Source organism: Nothobranchius furzeri, chromosome 13, assembly GCF_043380555.1.
Source record: "Nothobranchius furzeri strain GRZ-AD chromosome 13, NfurGRZ-RIMD1, whole genome shotgun sequence".
NCBI classification, from domain to species: Eukaryota; Metazoa; Chordata; class Actinopteri; order Cyprinodontiformes; family Nothobranchiidae; genus Nothobranchius; species Nothobranchius furzeri.
Genome location: NC_091753.1, coordinates 54,632,855 through 54,648,493, shown reverse-complemented (window position 1 = coordinate 54,648,493; position 15,639 = coordinate 54,632,855). Strand labels below are relative to the sequence as shown.

The following is a 15,639-nucleotide window of genomic DNA, read 5'->3' as shown; positions in this document are numbered from 1 at the left end:
CTGTCACAGAGATTCAGTTTACAATGACAGCAGAATGAATGAATCTTTGGCGAGTGCCACCGCAGCAATGGGGCACTGCAAGATGACGACCTTGCAACGCAGTTCCCTGCCAGGAAAACAGATGGCGCTATTCTGCTGTACCCTGCCACCATTACAGACACGTATAGGGAACCTAGTCATGCCCATCTACTTCTAGTGGATGGGTCCCTGGAAGAACGAAAAAATGAATGCAGGTTAATGGGGCTACAAAAGCTATTTTCTAATTCCGCTTGTTTTGTGCCATGGATTTCACATAAGATGTCCGTGAATTTTAAAGACACATTTTGATATTAAGAATGCGCTTATTTTCGAACAGGGGGAAATGCTATTTTAGGTTTTGTGTGAAAAGAAGTCCAGGACCACAAATGCACTTCACGAAAGTGACGTCATCGAACCAGACATGAAGACAACTGAGGGAAAAGGGCTGTAAGTTCAGCAAACTTCCCACAGGAGGAAAGAACCGCCATAAATCTGGTCATTTGGTAAGTAGCAGCTACGCTAGTGGAGAGGAGATTATGTGGTGATGTCACATATGCGATGTGCCGATTTCTGGTGTTTAGTCATGCTAATTACGAACTTTTACAAGCTGATAAATCTCAAAGTATGTGACTAGCGTGGTTAAGACACCCATCATTACTTTTCATTTAAATTGCAGTACAACATATGTGCGATCCAGGGCGTAAGGCAAAGTGGGTTAGAAAATAGCGTTTTTAGCCCCATTGACTTGCATTCATTTTTTTGTTCTTCCGGAGGCCTATGAGCCGACCGAAAAGGGAGGAGACTTAGGCTACCTATCCGGTTCACAATAGTGTATTTACTTTTGTGTTTACATTGTTTTAATGTATTTCAGTGACAAATTTTTCTCTCATTCTCCTCCACCTCTTCCTGCGATCGGCACCTCTAAACCCACATTTCTCATCATTTCCGTCCATGAATAAAACACTTGCTGTGTATCTTTGTAATCCTTCAGTCAGGCTGGTGAATAAATGTTCATATTTTTGGACTTTTCCGTGATTCAATCTGTTCTGTGTCTGCCACTAGATATCTTTTTATTTTTTGAGGGGGCAATGGCAATGCTATTGACAAATTAACAGGAAGTGGTGTCCTGAGCAGCTTGCGGTCTCCTTCACTTTCGATGGATAGTAAAAAATTCGAGCATGTCAGAGAGCCCTTGCATCATTGCATAATGGTGTTGTGTGTCTCCGCATCTACGCACACGGTTAATTTTGGCTTAACGCTGTGACTCTTCTCGTCTGAGTTTACTCCTGCTATCAATACAACCTCGGCTTTCTGTTTTGCAGAAGAAATTGGTCCAACTTTCCTTGAAACAAAATAATCATAGGCCTCCAGACTTTTGAAAGCCTTTCATTTCTCATGACAGTGATTTCTGTTAAATAGGAATGAATGTATCCCCAGCAGATTTGTGGAAAAATCACCAGCGAATCGGACCAACGTTTTTCGTCATCCCAGAGCTCATATGGGCTTTGTATTACTTTAATTTCTCCTTCAGTGCAGATTTTAAGCTTCTCTCTTAACCCGCTCCTGTCTTTAGATGTTAAAGTATTTATACAATGGGGATTTTGCCTGCAAACATTCTTGAAGGTAAACATTGCATATTTGTAGCAGCATGTGTTTGCTACACAGCCACTCGCCCATGCGCACAACAATGAATAAAGATGTCAATAAAGATGCTTCAGCTAAAGAAAACTATTCAGCACTTATTTTCAGGGATTAAACATTCCTCACACATTATTTTGTATGACATGTTAAACAAACAGGTGTAATATTTAAATGGATTACCATGAGCTCTGTCATTTTAGAGTTGAATGAGGAGTCTATTTTCACCCGAGGCTTTCTCAACAGTGTCTTTTTTTATTTTCATCATAGTTTGGCAACATCAAGCAAAGTAGATTACACATATTGAAGCTCAGTAACTTACATTTGTTGAATCAGCATATTACTTTGTCCTTGAACTGATAACAGAACAACAGTTGTTTAAGTGCCAGATTAAAATTTTTATCCCTGAGGCCATAAATGAGAGGACACAAACATCTTGGAGCAAGGTTAAAAAATATGTAGTCCAAGAACCTGATGGTCACAAAGAACTCATAGTCGATCAGAAGCGCTGCACTTTCAATGAGGGGAGACCATAGCTGGATGAGGCACAGCAGCAGCTGTAAACCATGCAGAAGCACCGTTCTGAGGCCTTTTTGTGTTGACTCCTTATTTTCTCCTGATGCCACTTTGGCCACTTTCATTATTTGGATATAGGAGAAAGTAATGATGATGCTCATGACCAAAAAGTAGAACTGACTTAGAGCTGATCTCAGATGACCCTGCCATTTGTAGAAAATGAAAACTTCCACTGAACAGAGTGCGTTTTCCTTGAGGTAGCTGAACGAGGCTGATATAAAATAGATCGTAAGAGTCACTAAGCAGGGGACACAACTGATGCAGTGAACGATGAGGACACTCTGCAAAGCTCTCAAAAGGGTGCACAGCTCTGCATGCCGCAGAGGCATGCATATAGCCACATAACGCTCCAGGGCCATTGCTGTCAGAGTCACCGGGGTGACAAAGTTGTAAACAGATGAAAAAATAACAATGATGAGACATGACCTGACTTGAATAGTAACACGGAAAAAAGCCAACATTAGCGCCAAATTTGTCATAATCAAATTCACACAGTCGGACAGTAATGTGTTGGCAAATAAAATGTAGCGCATGTTTGTGTAGAAGGTGTCCTTTTGGAAAAATGTGATAATTAGCAAAAGGTTAATGCAAAAACAAACCCCCGCAAAAATCTCAGAAAGAATCACAGTGTCAGCAAATCTTTTAACTGAGACATTACTAATAACAAGAGAGCTATTAGCCATTTAAATAGTATACACAAACACACAAATAACTTTAATACAGTTGCAATTCTTCTGACATGAGGAAATCCGTAAAATTAAATGATTGTCTTGAATAACTGCTCACAGTGTTCTGAAATGGTGCAACTTACTTAGATGAATAAAAAACATCAGTTAAAAGACACAAGCTCACTCCTGCTATGAAACCCTCTGAAAACTGACGTGCAAACTGCGAGAATCGCTTATTTGAGCTTAACAGAAGGCTTTGATGTGAACAAACACATTGTTGTTGTCAAGCACAACTTAATTAGTTACCAGCTTGGAAACATTTGTTGACAGTAAACACAAAAGCGTGTGTGTGTGTGTGTGTGTGTGTGTGTGTGTGTGTGTGTGTGTGTGTGTGTGTGTGTGTGTGTGTGTGTGTGTCTTCTGACCATGCGTGTGTGTGTGTGTGTGTGTGCGTGTGTGTGTGTGTGTGTGCGTGTGTGCGTGTGTGTGTGTGTGTGTGTAAATCTTCAGGGGGAGGATAACTGTTCCTACAAATGTTTTTGTGAGAAATACACATTAAAAAGTGGGGTACAGGAGATGCTATTCTGTTGCATTTTGTCGTATTAAAATGTTTCTCACATGCCAGCGTAACCAGTAAGTGAAATGTTTTGTCATAAAAATGAATCATTGTAATCACCTTTGAACCGTACAATGCTGGAAAAACCTCATCCAGTTATTGTTTGCATTTACCACTCTTTGTGCACAAATCATGCATTCTCGGCTTGAAGCAGTTGAACAGGAAGCAAATGCAGACCAAGGCTTCTTAGACATCTAGAATTGGTCTAGAGTAGACTGACGGACTCAATATAGACTTGATCTGCACGTCCATGCAAGGTTGACTATTTGGTGGGACTGTTGTGTTGTTGAGTGTCAATTGTTTTCAAGTTGTCTATTACAATAAAAATTGGAGCAGATGTTACAGTAAGGTCACAGACAATGGTAGTGGCTATCACAGAATGTGGCCATCTACATCTCAGTAATTATTCAGATGTCAGAGGTCAAATGACAACGACCAATCCTGACCAATCACAAGCCTTCGTTCTCCGTCTGGTTGGGCAGAGTTTTAGAAAAGAGAGCTCGACTCCGTCCGTCCTTGTGAGGGCTCTCCAGCAGGCTTGCAAGGACGGAAAATGGTCCGTCCCGACGCAGACGGAGTATGCGTTAGGCTTAAGACAGACAATTGCCACAATATTGCTACCAAGCAAGGTGGAACGAATGCTGCAAAATTCGTGGAACGCCATGCCATCAATGCGCATTTTTAAAACACACCTTCCAGTATCATGCTATATAGCCTTACTCATTTTAAAAGATATTGTGACAACCTGAGGTTGCACCGCATTGCTCATTTCCTGCCTCCTCTCTGCCTTGATGGCAAATGCTCAGCACCTGTGCGCCACGCCCAAGTTCACCTTTCAAAAGGAAAGCCACACTGTCTCTCCCCCAGTTTTTTTCTCCAATTGTTTCCTTTGATTCCCTTGGATGTATTGTGCTGGAGAAAGGGTCAGCATGTGGAGCGTCTTCCTGTGACGGCGTGGATTCACCTATCATTCCAGAGGAGAATAGTTTCTGAATTGTGTCCTGCTAGAAAAATCGTTCACACCCCTGTCAACTCCTTATTCCATGGCAAAGACAAAAGAAGATAAAAAAGGAAAATTTAAATGGAGCTACACCAAAATCAAGGACAAGACTGCTGATTTGTCTTCATGGACTGTGCTGTATGCTTTATTCTGCTGGTTGCCTACACTTTTTATAGAAATTGAGGGTGTATACAAAATAATTTTAAGTATGTGTCCCTGTGTGACAGAGGAAAACTGGGTTCAAAGCTAATTTCTTAAACACTCACTATCATTCTATAAGTCAGGAGGGAGACCTGACTGGCATCCCATTATCGCGTCATACCCGTGTCACAACCCGTGCACGCGCATTGGGTCCACAGCGCGCGTGTGAACGGGACTCGCGCGCGTGTGAACGGGACTCGCGCGCGTGTGAACGGGACTCGCGCGCGTGTGAACGGGACTCGCGAGCGAAAATATACATGGCGAGAGGTCATTTGTGCACAGAGAGGGAGCAAACTGTGTCTGTGAGCGCACAAGGATGTGCACAAGTGACAAACCTGCGTGCGCGCGTTGTCAACGAGCACACGGCAGAGGAAAACGTGCGCGCGCGGCAGCCTCTGTGCGCGCTCGGCAGCCTCTCTGCGCGCTCGGTTTCTGACTCCTGCTCGCTCGGCTGTAAGGGCTTTTGGCACTCTGGAGGCGTGGCCTGTGGCAGATCTTGTCTGTCCTCTGATTGGTTAGTTCACCCCGCACTTTACCCTCTATCTATATAAAAAAGTCTGATGTTCAGTAGTTGCTGGCATAGCTCAGCTGGGAGAGCGGGTGACTCTCTCCCCGGAGGATCCAGGTTCGAGTCCGGGCAAGGAAAATGTAGTAGACGTCATGTTAATTTTTCTTAATTTCAGGTATTTTACAGTTGTGACCGTTCAACTGTCATTAAACGTCCGAATGTTTGCTGGGCAGTGTTTTAAAAAGTGCACATAAGCTAGATGGTTTTAACCATATAAAATTACATTTTTTGTGATACTGGAAAAATACATACTGAAATAAAACTACTGATTGAAAACTTTATGACTGTGGTTGTACAATATATGACTCACTAATACACTGCAAACTCCCTTAGAGTGGGGCTTCCAGAGAGAGAGAGAGAGAGAGAGAGAAAAGTTCTTGCCTCATTAATGAATTGTTTATTTTTTTCAGTATTTAATTGACAAATTATCCTTTCAAATAATTAATTGATGAGTTACATAATTGTCCATTTCATAAAGAAACTGCATATCAAGCTTTCATTCAGATGACCTTCAACAGTGCTGCACCCTGCTGAGGGACATCCGAGTAAAACCTTGAGATGGCCATTTTCTGTTCACTAACTTGCTTTAGTAAATCCTTACTTTTGTTAAATAAATCAGTTGTTGAACCCCCACTCCTCTGTTTGGTCTCCTTTCTTATTACAGCCCGCCACTTCCAGTCTGGGTTGTAACAATCTGCAGACAGATTTCTGAGTATCTCCTCCTTTACACAGATCCTCACTGAGCCATGTACTGTGAACAAATAGTTTCTCCATGATATTATCCAGCAAGGTCCCGTTTTTGTCAAAACAAGGGTGAGGTAATGAAAAAATAGAAATATTTCATTAAATTAACATTTAAATTATTTATATGCATCATTAAAATAAAAAAAAACATGTTTTGAAATATATAAAGTGCACCAAACTTGACTCAGTCCATTCAACAATTCTAAATGGACAATTATGTAACTCATCAATTAATTATTTGAAAGGATAATTTGTCAGTTAAATACTGAAAAAAATAAACAATTCATTAATGAGGCAAGAACCTCTCTCTCTCTCTCTCTCTCTCTCTCTCTCTCTCTCTCTCTCTCTCACTCTCACTCTCACTCTCACTCACTCTCTCTCTCTCTCTCTCTCTCTGGAAGCCCCACTCTAAGGGAGTTTGCAGTGTATTAGTGAGTCATATATTGTACAACCACAGTCATAAAGTTTTCAATCAGTAGTTTTATTTCAGTATGTATTTTTCCAGTATCACAAAAAATGTAATTTTATATGGTTAAAACCATCTAGCTTATGTGCACTTTTTAAAACACTGCCCAGCAAACATTCGGACGTTTAATGACAGTTGAACGGTCACAACTGTAAAATACCTGAAATTAAGAAAAATTAACATGACGTCTACTACATTTTCCTTGCCCGGACTCGAACCTGGATCCTCCGGGGCGAGAGTCACCCGCTCTCCCAGCTGAGCTATGCCAGCAACTAATGAACATCAGACTTTTTTATATAGATAGAGGGTAAAGTGCGGGGTGAACTAACCAATCAGAGGACAGACAAGATCTGCCACAGGCCACGCCTCCAGAGTGACACAAGCCCTTACAGCCGAGCGAGCAGGAGTCAGAAACCGAGCGCGCAGAGAGGCTGCTGAGCGCGCACAGAGGCTGCCGCGCGCGCACGTTTTCCTCTGCCGTGTGCTCGTTGACAACGCGCGCACGCAGGTTTGTCACTTGTGCACATCCTTGTGCGCTCACAGACACAGTTTGCTCCCTCTCAGTGCACAAATGACCTCTCGCCATGTATATTTTCGCTCGCGAGTCCCGTTCCACACGCGCGCGAGTCCCGTTCACACGCGCGCTGCCATGTATATTTGCGCTCGCGAGTCCCGTTCACACGCGCGCTGTGGACCCAATGCGCATGCACGGGTTGTGGCACGCTTTAAACGCCATATCCCATAATATTAACTAAACCAACCCAGATGAGAAACTGTTATAACCATCGACATTAATATACTGGACATCTCCTTTCCATAGGCTCCAATAACACGTTTTTGAGGGTAAATGGGAGGTGGCCACCACCGCCATTCTGACAGTGTCACAGGTTCCGTCAAGCCCAGACAATTCCAAAAAAGGGAAGAGAGGAGGAGTTGGGGGTGGGGCTGTAAGGCTGGGATCAACTGACGACACCCGGTCGAACTAGCTACAAGCTAACCTGAAGCTAACCCAAAGCTAACGCGGAGGTGGGAGCTAAGCTAACGGAGGTAGCAACCTAGCTACAACCGGAGTTAACTGTGCACAACACCAGAGCTTCTGAGTCAGAGATACACCGGGCTGACCGCTGGGGAGAACCTGGTGGAACACAGAGGTCTCCCGAGAGCTCCACAAGCCGGCAGCCGCACAGCAGACGAGCGCTGCTGCGATCTGAGATGCGCAGAGCTGCCGCTGGAGAGAACTGGGTGGAAAGGTTTCCATCCCAGAGCTCCACAAGCCGGCAGCCCACGCATCAAACAGAAGCGGCGATCAGACAGAGATGCACCGAGCTGCAGGGAGACCCAGCTGGCAGCCCGGCGCAACAAACAGAAGTCGCGATCAGACAGAGATGTGCCGAGCTGCGGGGAGGGGAGTAACGGGTGGAAAACATCGGTCTCCCGAGAGCTCCACAAGCCGATAGTGGGAACCCAGCTCCACCAACATGTTATGTTTCAACCCATTTTCTAAAGTGCAGCATTATGTTAAATGCACTGGGTTTTACCCTATTACATTTAAATTTCATGGTTTAACAGTACATGTTAAAATCTAAGCTCAGCTCGGCAGTAACCTAAAATACATAAATATAATTTTACTTACCGAAAAAAATGAAGTGGAGACTCCTTGGATGCTCTATTAGTGCAATTAATACCACAGCAAGTCATTTTGTCCAACAATTGCACAAAAATATCCAAAAAAGAACGCACAACCATAGAGACTCAAAATGCCGGAGCAGTTTCCAGGCCAGACCGAGGCTCTACTGAGGCCTTTCCACGGAGCTAGCTCTGTGGTCACGTGGGTCTGATGCTCATTAATTATACAGAATTTTAGGCTTTTAATACACTTAAACAGAAGAGTGAGTAAAAAATTCACCCCCCTCAGAGTTGTCATGAGTGTAAACTAGATCATTTAAACCAAAAACATGTTTTGGAACCAGGCTGTAAACATGTTTATTTCTGTTGTGAAATTGGTATTTTTAACATGGGAGTCAATGAGGATTTGCTTGCTTCTGACACCAGCCCCTAGTGGATGAGGGTGGAACTGCAATTTTTGGTTCTTGCGGGTTTGCCTCAATTTTAGAGCCGCATTGTGGGGGCTTGGTTACAACATAAAGTAACATAAGTGTTCTGCAATTAAACTGAATGTAAAATTTATGTGTGGGTGAAAAAAGTTGTTTTTCCACAGTTAATTTGATTTATTTTTGTATGTTTTGCTCATCCACATGGCAAAAAGTGGTTACAGCATCCACTTTGCCTCTGAAAATTAAATCAGCTCACTCACGAGAGGCGAGAGCTCTGCTCCACATACTTCGTAAACGTAATGATCCAGCCTGCCTGCATACACACTAACTAGTAGGCTGCAAGCTGACCCCGACACCAGCAGCTAAGCTAGGTTTGTCAAAGCAAAAAAAGAAATGCTAACCAGCAGCTAAGAAGCACAAAAACAAACTTGTAGGATGTTGGACATATTTTTTTATTTAACGGGTTCACTGTGGATTTCTTATACAAACAGTGTGTGTTAGGTAATTTTTATATTACTCCCATATAAGTCAAAGCACACACAGAGGGATTAGATTGATCATTTGTATTTTCCATGACCCTTGAACCTGAAATAAACACACATACACAAAGAGGATTTCATTTTACACTGTGTTGCCAAACAGTGGAGAGAAGACGCAGGGACAACCCCCTCCGGAGCTGTTCCCAAGTCTCTCTGTCACTCCTCAGTTTCACAGGGGTTTTATTGACAACCAGGACAGAGAAGGCGGGCCTTCTCAAGTTACAGACTTACAGGCTCTTCATCTCCCAGGACACCACATTCCAGAGATAACAGAGATAACAATGAGCTTACAGGAGCAGACGTTTTTTTAAGACTCGATAACAGTAAGCTTTACAGAAGAGCGCAGACGTTCTTTAAAACTCAAAAAGGAACATATAGAAAATACCCAACAGTGTGCATAAAAGACCAAAGTTCTGGATCTGGATCCTGCTCTTGTTCAGTTTCTGACTAATAAAACTTCCTTCCATCCATTTTCTGTGCTGTACTTATCCGCACAGGGCTGCAGGGGGCTGGTGCCTTTCTCCAGCAGTCTAATAAAACTTGCAGGAGGAAATACCATACCATACCACTTTATTTATATAGCGCTTTCAACACGGCATTACAACCATACAAAGCGCTGCACAAAAAACAAGCAAGAAAACACAAGTTAAAATAGTCAGGTAAATGGAAAATGTAAAAAGGAGCAAAGAAATAAAACAACAGACTATTAACAGTAAAAGCAAATAAAACCAGAATATAAAAACACAAAATTAAAATTGAATCGTCTAGGAGGGACAATGGATGAGCTAAGGAGTTATGGAATTAGGGATCGAATGCGTAAGTGAAGTAGAAGGTCTTCAGACGAGATTTAAAGACGCCGATAGAGGAAGCTTGCCTAACCTGCAGTGGTAATGAGTTCCATAACTTTGGGGCGCGGACTGAAAAAGCCTTTCCCCACGAGGAAATAAATAAGAATAAAATAGTAAATCTTAGAATGACCAACTAGAATTACAATTTATCTTCCCAGCAACAGATTACCCACCTAATCATAAGACCTTTCAGTTCTTTTATATCTATTAAACATCCAACATTTATCAGTTTAGGTGACGTGTAAAATAAACAAAAACAAGTGTGATATTCATTTGAATCACCATCAGTTTTTCAATCACCATTTTACTTTGTTGTTGAACTGATTGCAGAACATGAATTGTTTAAGAGCAAGTAAAAAAGCTTCATCCCTGAGGCCATAAATGAGAGGATTCAGACACCTTGGAACAAGGTTAAATATTATGTAGTTTAAGTATCTGAGACTCTTGTAAAGGTAGAGATCAATCCGAAGCACAGCAGCTTCAACAAAGGGACACAACAGCAGGATGAGACAGAGCAGCAGCTGGAAACCATGAAGGAGCACCGTTCTGAGGCCTTTTTGTGTTGATTTCTTATTTTCTCCTGATGCCACTTTGGCCACTTTCATTATTTGGATATAGGAGAAAGCAATGATGATGAACATGATTAAGAAGTAGAACTGACTCAAAGCTGATCTCAGATCACCCTGCCAACTGTGCAAAATGAACATTTCTGCAGTGCATACTGTTGTTTGTTTAAAACTTTCAAAGGTGGCAAAAAAAACAAACAGTAAAAACACGAAGCAGGGAATAAAACTGATGCAGTGAATGATGAGGACGCTCTGCAAAGCTCTATATGTGGTGCACAGCTCGGCATGACGCAGAGGCAAGCAAATAGCCACAAAACGCTCTAGGGTCATTGCTGTCAGAGTCACTGGGGTGACAAAATTATAAAGACATGATATAATGACCAAAAAAAGGCACAAGAACTTGCTAATGGCAATTTTAAAATATGTTAAGATCAATAGTAAATTAGTAAGAATTAGATTTATGCAGTCAGATGTTATTGTGTTGGCAAATAACATGTAGCGCATGTTAGTGTAGAAAGTATCCTTCAAAGAAAATGTTTTGATCATTATGAAGTTAATGCAAAGAAGAATTGAGACCAAAACCTGAACAAAAATCACTGCGTCAATGCCTGTTCCAATCGAAGAATTTAAACTGATCAGAGAGCTGTTGTTAGCCATTTAAACTTTAGAAAATCAAAGTTTAAAAACACAAAAATTCTACTGAGGCTTGGATTGGAATTTCACACACTTTTCAGGAAATTATAATCTCACTCTTAATAGAAGAAAAGACACAGGGAGGATATCAGAAGTTAACTATACGAGTTCATTCCTGCTATGAAACCCTCCCAACACTAATATGCACTCTGAGGACAAATGTTCTTTTGAGCTGAACAGAAAGCCTCTGATGTGCAAATGGCACTCACACAGTGTCGCCATCGCTACGCATCTTTATAGTTTCTCATCAAAACATCATTTGAAAATGTCTTTTAACTGACAGCATTTTACACAAAAATACAAACGAGAGCCATTTGAATTTAGTTTACCTCAGAAGGTCATTTTCAGAAAACAAACACTTCAAAATGTTGACACATGGTGGATTTACAATAAATGAAGTCATGGTTCTATTTCATGTAGGCTTCGCCCTTTTGGACTGCTTTTCCAATTAACCACCAATCGCTGAAGTCCGCCTACTGGGCAGGCCCCGGTTCGGTATTGACCCTTTGGATGTGACGTCACGCCGCCCATGAGACCGCCCCCTTAACCATTGTTGATGGTATTTTGTGACTCTCCTCTATTCCTTCAGACTCTGGGACATTAATTTCCAAAGGAAATGCAAAATTTACTTTCATCAGAGAGAATAACTTTGGGACACTCAGCCGCTGTTCAATCCTTTTTGTCTTTAACGCAGGCGAGACATTTCTGCCTCTGTATCTTGTTCAAGAGTGACTTGACACAAGCAACGCAACAGCTGAAACCCATGTCTTGCATACATCTGTGCTTGGTGGTTCTTGAAGCACTGGCTCCAGCTGTAGTCCACTCTTTGTGAATCCCCCCACATTTTTTAATGGGTTTGTGTCAAAACCCTCTCCAGGGTGTGGTTATCACTATTGCTTGTACACTTTTTTTTTTTTTACCACATCTTGTCCTTCCATACATACCATACCATACCATATTTATTTATAAAGCACCATTTCAAAATAGCATGGCAGCTAACCAACGTGCTGTACATAAAAAGCCAAATGCTTGAACAAGAAACACAATAAGAACAGGCAAAATACATAAGAACAAAGCATAAATAGTCGGAGATAAAAATTCCTACTAAAAACAGTAAAATAGGAGAACAGTTAACAACACTATAAAATAATGCGACGAATGATAAAAACATTTGAAATGGCACAAATAAAACCAAATAAACTACCAGATGGTGCGAGGTGCCAGAAGTGTGCAACTGAATCATAAAAACGGAATTAAAAACTCAAATCCGGTGCTAGATTTTCATGAAAAGTGTCACGGAGGGAAGGCAAAACTAAAGAAGTGCGTTTTCAGGGCCGACTTGAAGCTGCTAACAGAGGGAGCCAGACGCACATGGACGGGCAGAGAGTTCCAGAGTCTTGGGGCTGCATAAGAGAAGGCACGCTCCCCCGTGATTTGTACCGAACCTTCGGAACAACAAGCAGCAGATGATCTGCTGACCGAAGGGCATGGGTGGGAACATACGGGGTCAGCAGGTCCGTCAGATAGGATAGGGATGGGCAATACAAAGCGTTGTAAACATATAACAAGACCTTGAAGTTAATCCTAAATTTGACTGGGAGCCGGTGTAAATCTGTGAGGATGGGTGTGATGTGCATGCGTCTGTCGGTGTTGGTTAAAAATCTGGCCGCAGCATTTTGAACCTTCTGCAGTTTGCTTAGGGCTGAAGCATCAATCCCAATCAGGACAGAATTTGCATAATCCAGACGTGAAGTAATAAAAGCATGAATGACTGACTCAAGATCCGGGCGTTTGAGGATTGATTTAAGACGAGTGATGCGGCGGATTTGGAAATCAAATCAAATCAAATCAAAGATACTTTATTAATCCCAGAGGGAAAATAGAGTAAAAATAGTAAAAAGCAGGACTTGACAGTAGCGTTGACTTGAGAAGACATTGAAAGGTCAGAGTCCAGGCTTCCCTTCGCCTCTCTGTTAATGTGCTTGGACACAGAGCTCTGTGAACAGCCAGCCTCTTAAGCAATGACCTTTTGTGTCTTGCCCTCCTTGTGCAAGGTGTCAATAGTCGTCTTTTGGACCACTGTCAAGTCTGCAGTCTTCTCCTTGATTGTGTACCCTACAGAGCTAGACAGAGACCATTTAAAGGCTTTTGCAGGTGTTTTTAGTTAATTAACCAATTAGAGTGTGACACCAGGGGTCTTCAGTGTTGAACTATTTCACAATATTCTGAGATACTGAATTTGGGATTTTCATAAGTTGTCAGTTTTAATAAACAAAAATAAAATAGAAATAAAACATTTGAAATGTATCATGTTGTGTGTACATCTTGTTTTGTGTGCGCACTAAGCGGTGCAAGTGATAATGCTGCTAGAATTCATAATTGTATCCTCATCAGCAGCAGCACTGCAGGTGCTCACCATGTCCAACATGTGCGTAAGCCAGGTCCTTAGTCAACTTAAACTTTCGCACATTTTTCCGCCACGTTTTCTTCTATAAATATCAAAGTTTGCGTGGAAAGTTGTTTACGCAGTTTTCCAACCCTGTTTTGTGCATAAGCAAGCTTTATAAATGAGACCCCTGCTCCTTAAGCTTGGTTTATGCTTGACGCGTCCGCGAGGTTCGCAAGTCTCCGCGCGGCGAAATTGCGTCATTTTAACAACCACACCCCTCCACCGCGCCTCCGCACGGCCCAAACTTTCCGCACCGCGCACCTAGGAAATTTTCTAACCACGCGGATGGTCAGACACGGAAAAACATGGCGGACTGGCAAGAACTAGTATGGCAGAGGTTCGTAAATACAGACATTTGTATGATTCAGCTCTCAGAGATCACCGTGATCAACATGTTGTTAATAATTCTTGGAGAGAAATAGCTCGCACTGTCGGAAAAGACGAGGACGCTGTTAAAAAATGCTGGAATGCCATGTTGTAAACAACAGTAGTTTTTACTTCTGCTATGGTGTAGTGTTGGATGCATGCCGTAGAGCTCCGTGCTGCCCCCTACAGTTTGGGAGAATATTGGCTCACCGCTGAGACAAGCCGCATGAACCATAAACGCTGCGAGTTGTGAAGCGCGTTCCATCCGCGAGCCGCATCACCAAGTGGAAAGTGAATGCGTCAAGCATAAACCAAGCTTAAGGCCACTGAAGCGGATCCCCTCAACACCTTGGCTTAAGCCTGGTTCATGCTTCTCCGTCAGCTCCGCAAGGGCCAGACACGCACGGATTGACGGAAGCGTTTTGCTCTCATACTTCTCAGTCTCCTGGAGAGTGTTGCAAAGCAATTGCCCGGCAGGACAACAGAGGGCGTATCGCTGTTCTGTGGTATCCTGTCATGTATCGGTCCAAGATCGTGTGTTTATATTGTGTTTTTTGTGTATATAAGAGACTTTTAACACGGACAAATTTGTCTCTCATTCTCCCATCGCTTCATGCGCTCCCCACCTCTAAACCCACGTTTCCTGTCATTTCCGTCCACAAATAAAACGCTTGCTGTGCATCTTTTCACTCCTCCAGTCACTGGAGAATGAAACGTTCATATTTTTAGAGTTTTTTCGCGAGGTATTCTTCAAGCTTCTCCGTGTCTGCCGCTATTTATCCTCAGCTCTCTTTGCAATGGCGGCGCTGTAAACAACAGCGGCGTCCTGACCAATCACAAGCTTGCGTAATCCGTCTCGTTCGACGGATGTTTAAAAAAGTGGGCTCGACTCCGTACGTACTTGCGGGCCTACCGGAGCCCTACGCGAGGACGGATACTGGCGTTGCGTGTCTCCGCACTGACGCAGACGGAGAAGCATAAATCAGGCTTAAGTCTTCAATGTTTTATATGTAATCCCATTCTTCATTTTGGTCGTTGTTTTGTTTGTTCTTGTGGCTGTAAAGAACATGGAATTGCCTCTGTGCATGAAACGTGCAATATAAATAAAGCGTTCTTTTCTTGTCTAGATTAGTAGATTTGCTTTAGTTTGTGAGACGTCTGTCGTGTTACATGACTCAAACTTAACCAAGTTTTAGTTGAACTTTTAGTTCTAATCTGACTTTAGCTCTGTTTAGATGTACGGTTCATGTTTTTGTGGCTGCAAAACGAGTGCAATCCATCATTGTTCTCTACCATGTTTGTCACATGAAATATGATTTGTTTCTTATTATTTGTCTCAAAAAGTCCAACTGAGGACTGTTTTTGCAAACTAGACTGTGTCTAGAAAACCTCTGAACAAAACAACGGTTGCATTGCCCTTACGTTGTCTTTTGTGCTTTTCTTGTACAATAAACCTTAACTAAGCCAACTGTGCTGCTCATGCAAAAATCTGAAAATACTTCAGAGTTAAACCATCAAACTTAACTGCAGCACTTTAATAGTTTTATGGTGATTGAAATAAAACTCTTGTGACAATTTTTTCTGTATTGTAAAAGTTGTATTTAAGTTTTTGATTTGATGTGTCAGACC

The 15,639-nt window shown here is 42.3% G+C and overlaps 3 protein-coding genes across 4 annotated transcripts in view; 1 reads left to right on the top strand and 2 right to left on the bottom strand.

Moving 5' to 3' along the window:
* The window catches only part of LOC107380006 (diablo IAP-binding mitochondrial protein), a 155,634-nt gene that overhangs the window by 130,336 nt on the left and 9,659 nt on the right, over positions 1–15,639 (top strand). The gene's annotated exons all lie outside the window — the stretch shown is intronic.
* On the bottom strand, positions 1,731–2,915 carry LOC107380636 (odorant receptor 131-2). Its single transcript, XM_015951935.3, has one exon. It carries the CDS (start codon positions 2,913–2,915, stop codon positions 1,989–1,991), a length of 927 nt encoding a protein of 308 aa, XP_015807421.1. The 3' UTR covers positions 1,731–1,988.
* LOC107380547 (odorant receptor 131-2-like) lies at positions 9,578–11,396 on the bottom strand. The gene has a single exon (XM_054742437.2). The coding sequence runs from the start codon at positions 11,157–11,159 to the stop codon at positions 10,233–10,235; it is 927 nt and encodes a 308-aa protein (XP_054598412.1). The 5' UTR covers positions 11,160–11,396; the 3' UTR covers positions 9,578–10,232.

What these genes read in the sequence shown, in the direction of transcription:
- LOC107380636 (XM_015951935.3), bottom strand. Translation starts at nt 2,915, where the DNA reads ATGGCTAATAGCTCTCTTGTTATTAGTAATGTCTCAGTTAAAAGATTT.
- LOC107380547 (XM_054742437.2), bottom strand. Translation starts at nt 11,159, where the DNA reads ATGGCTAACAACAGCTCTCTGATCAGTTTAAATTCTTCGATTGGAACA.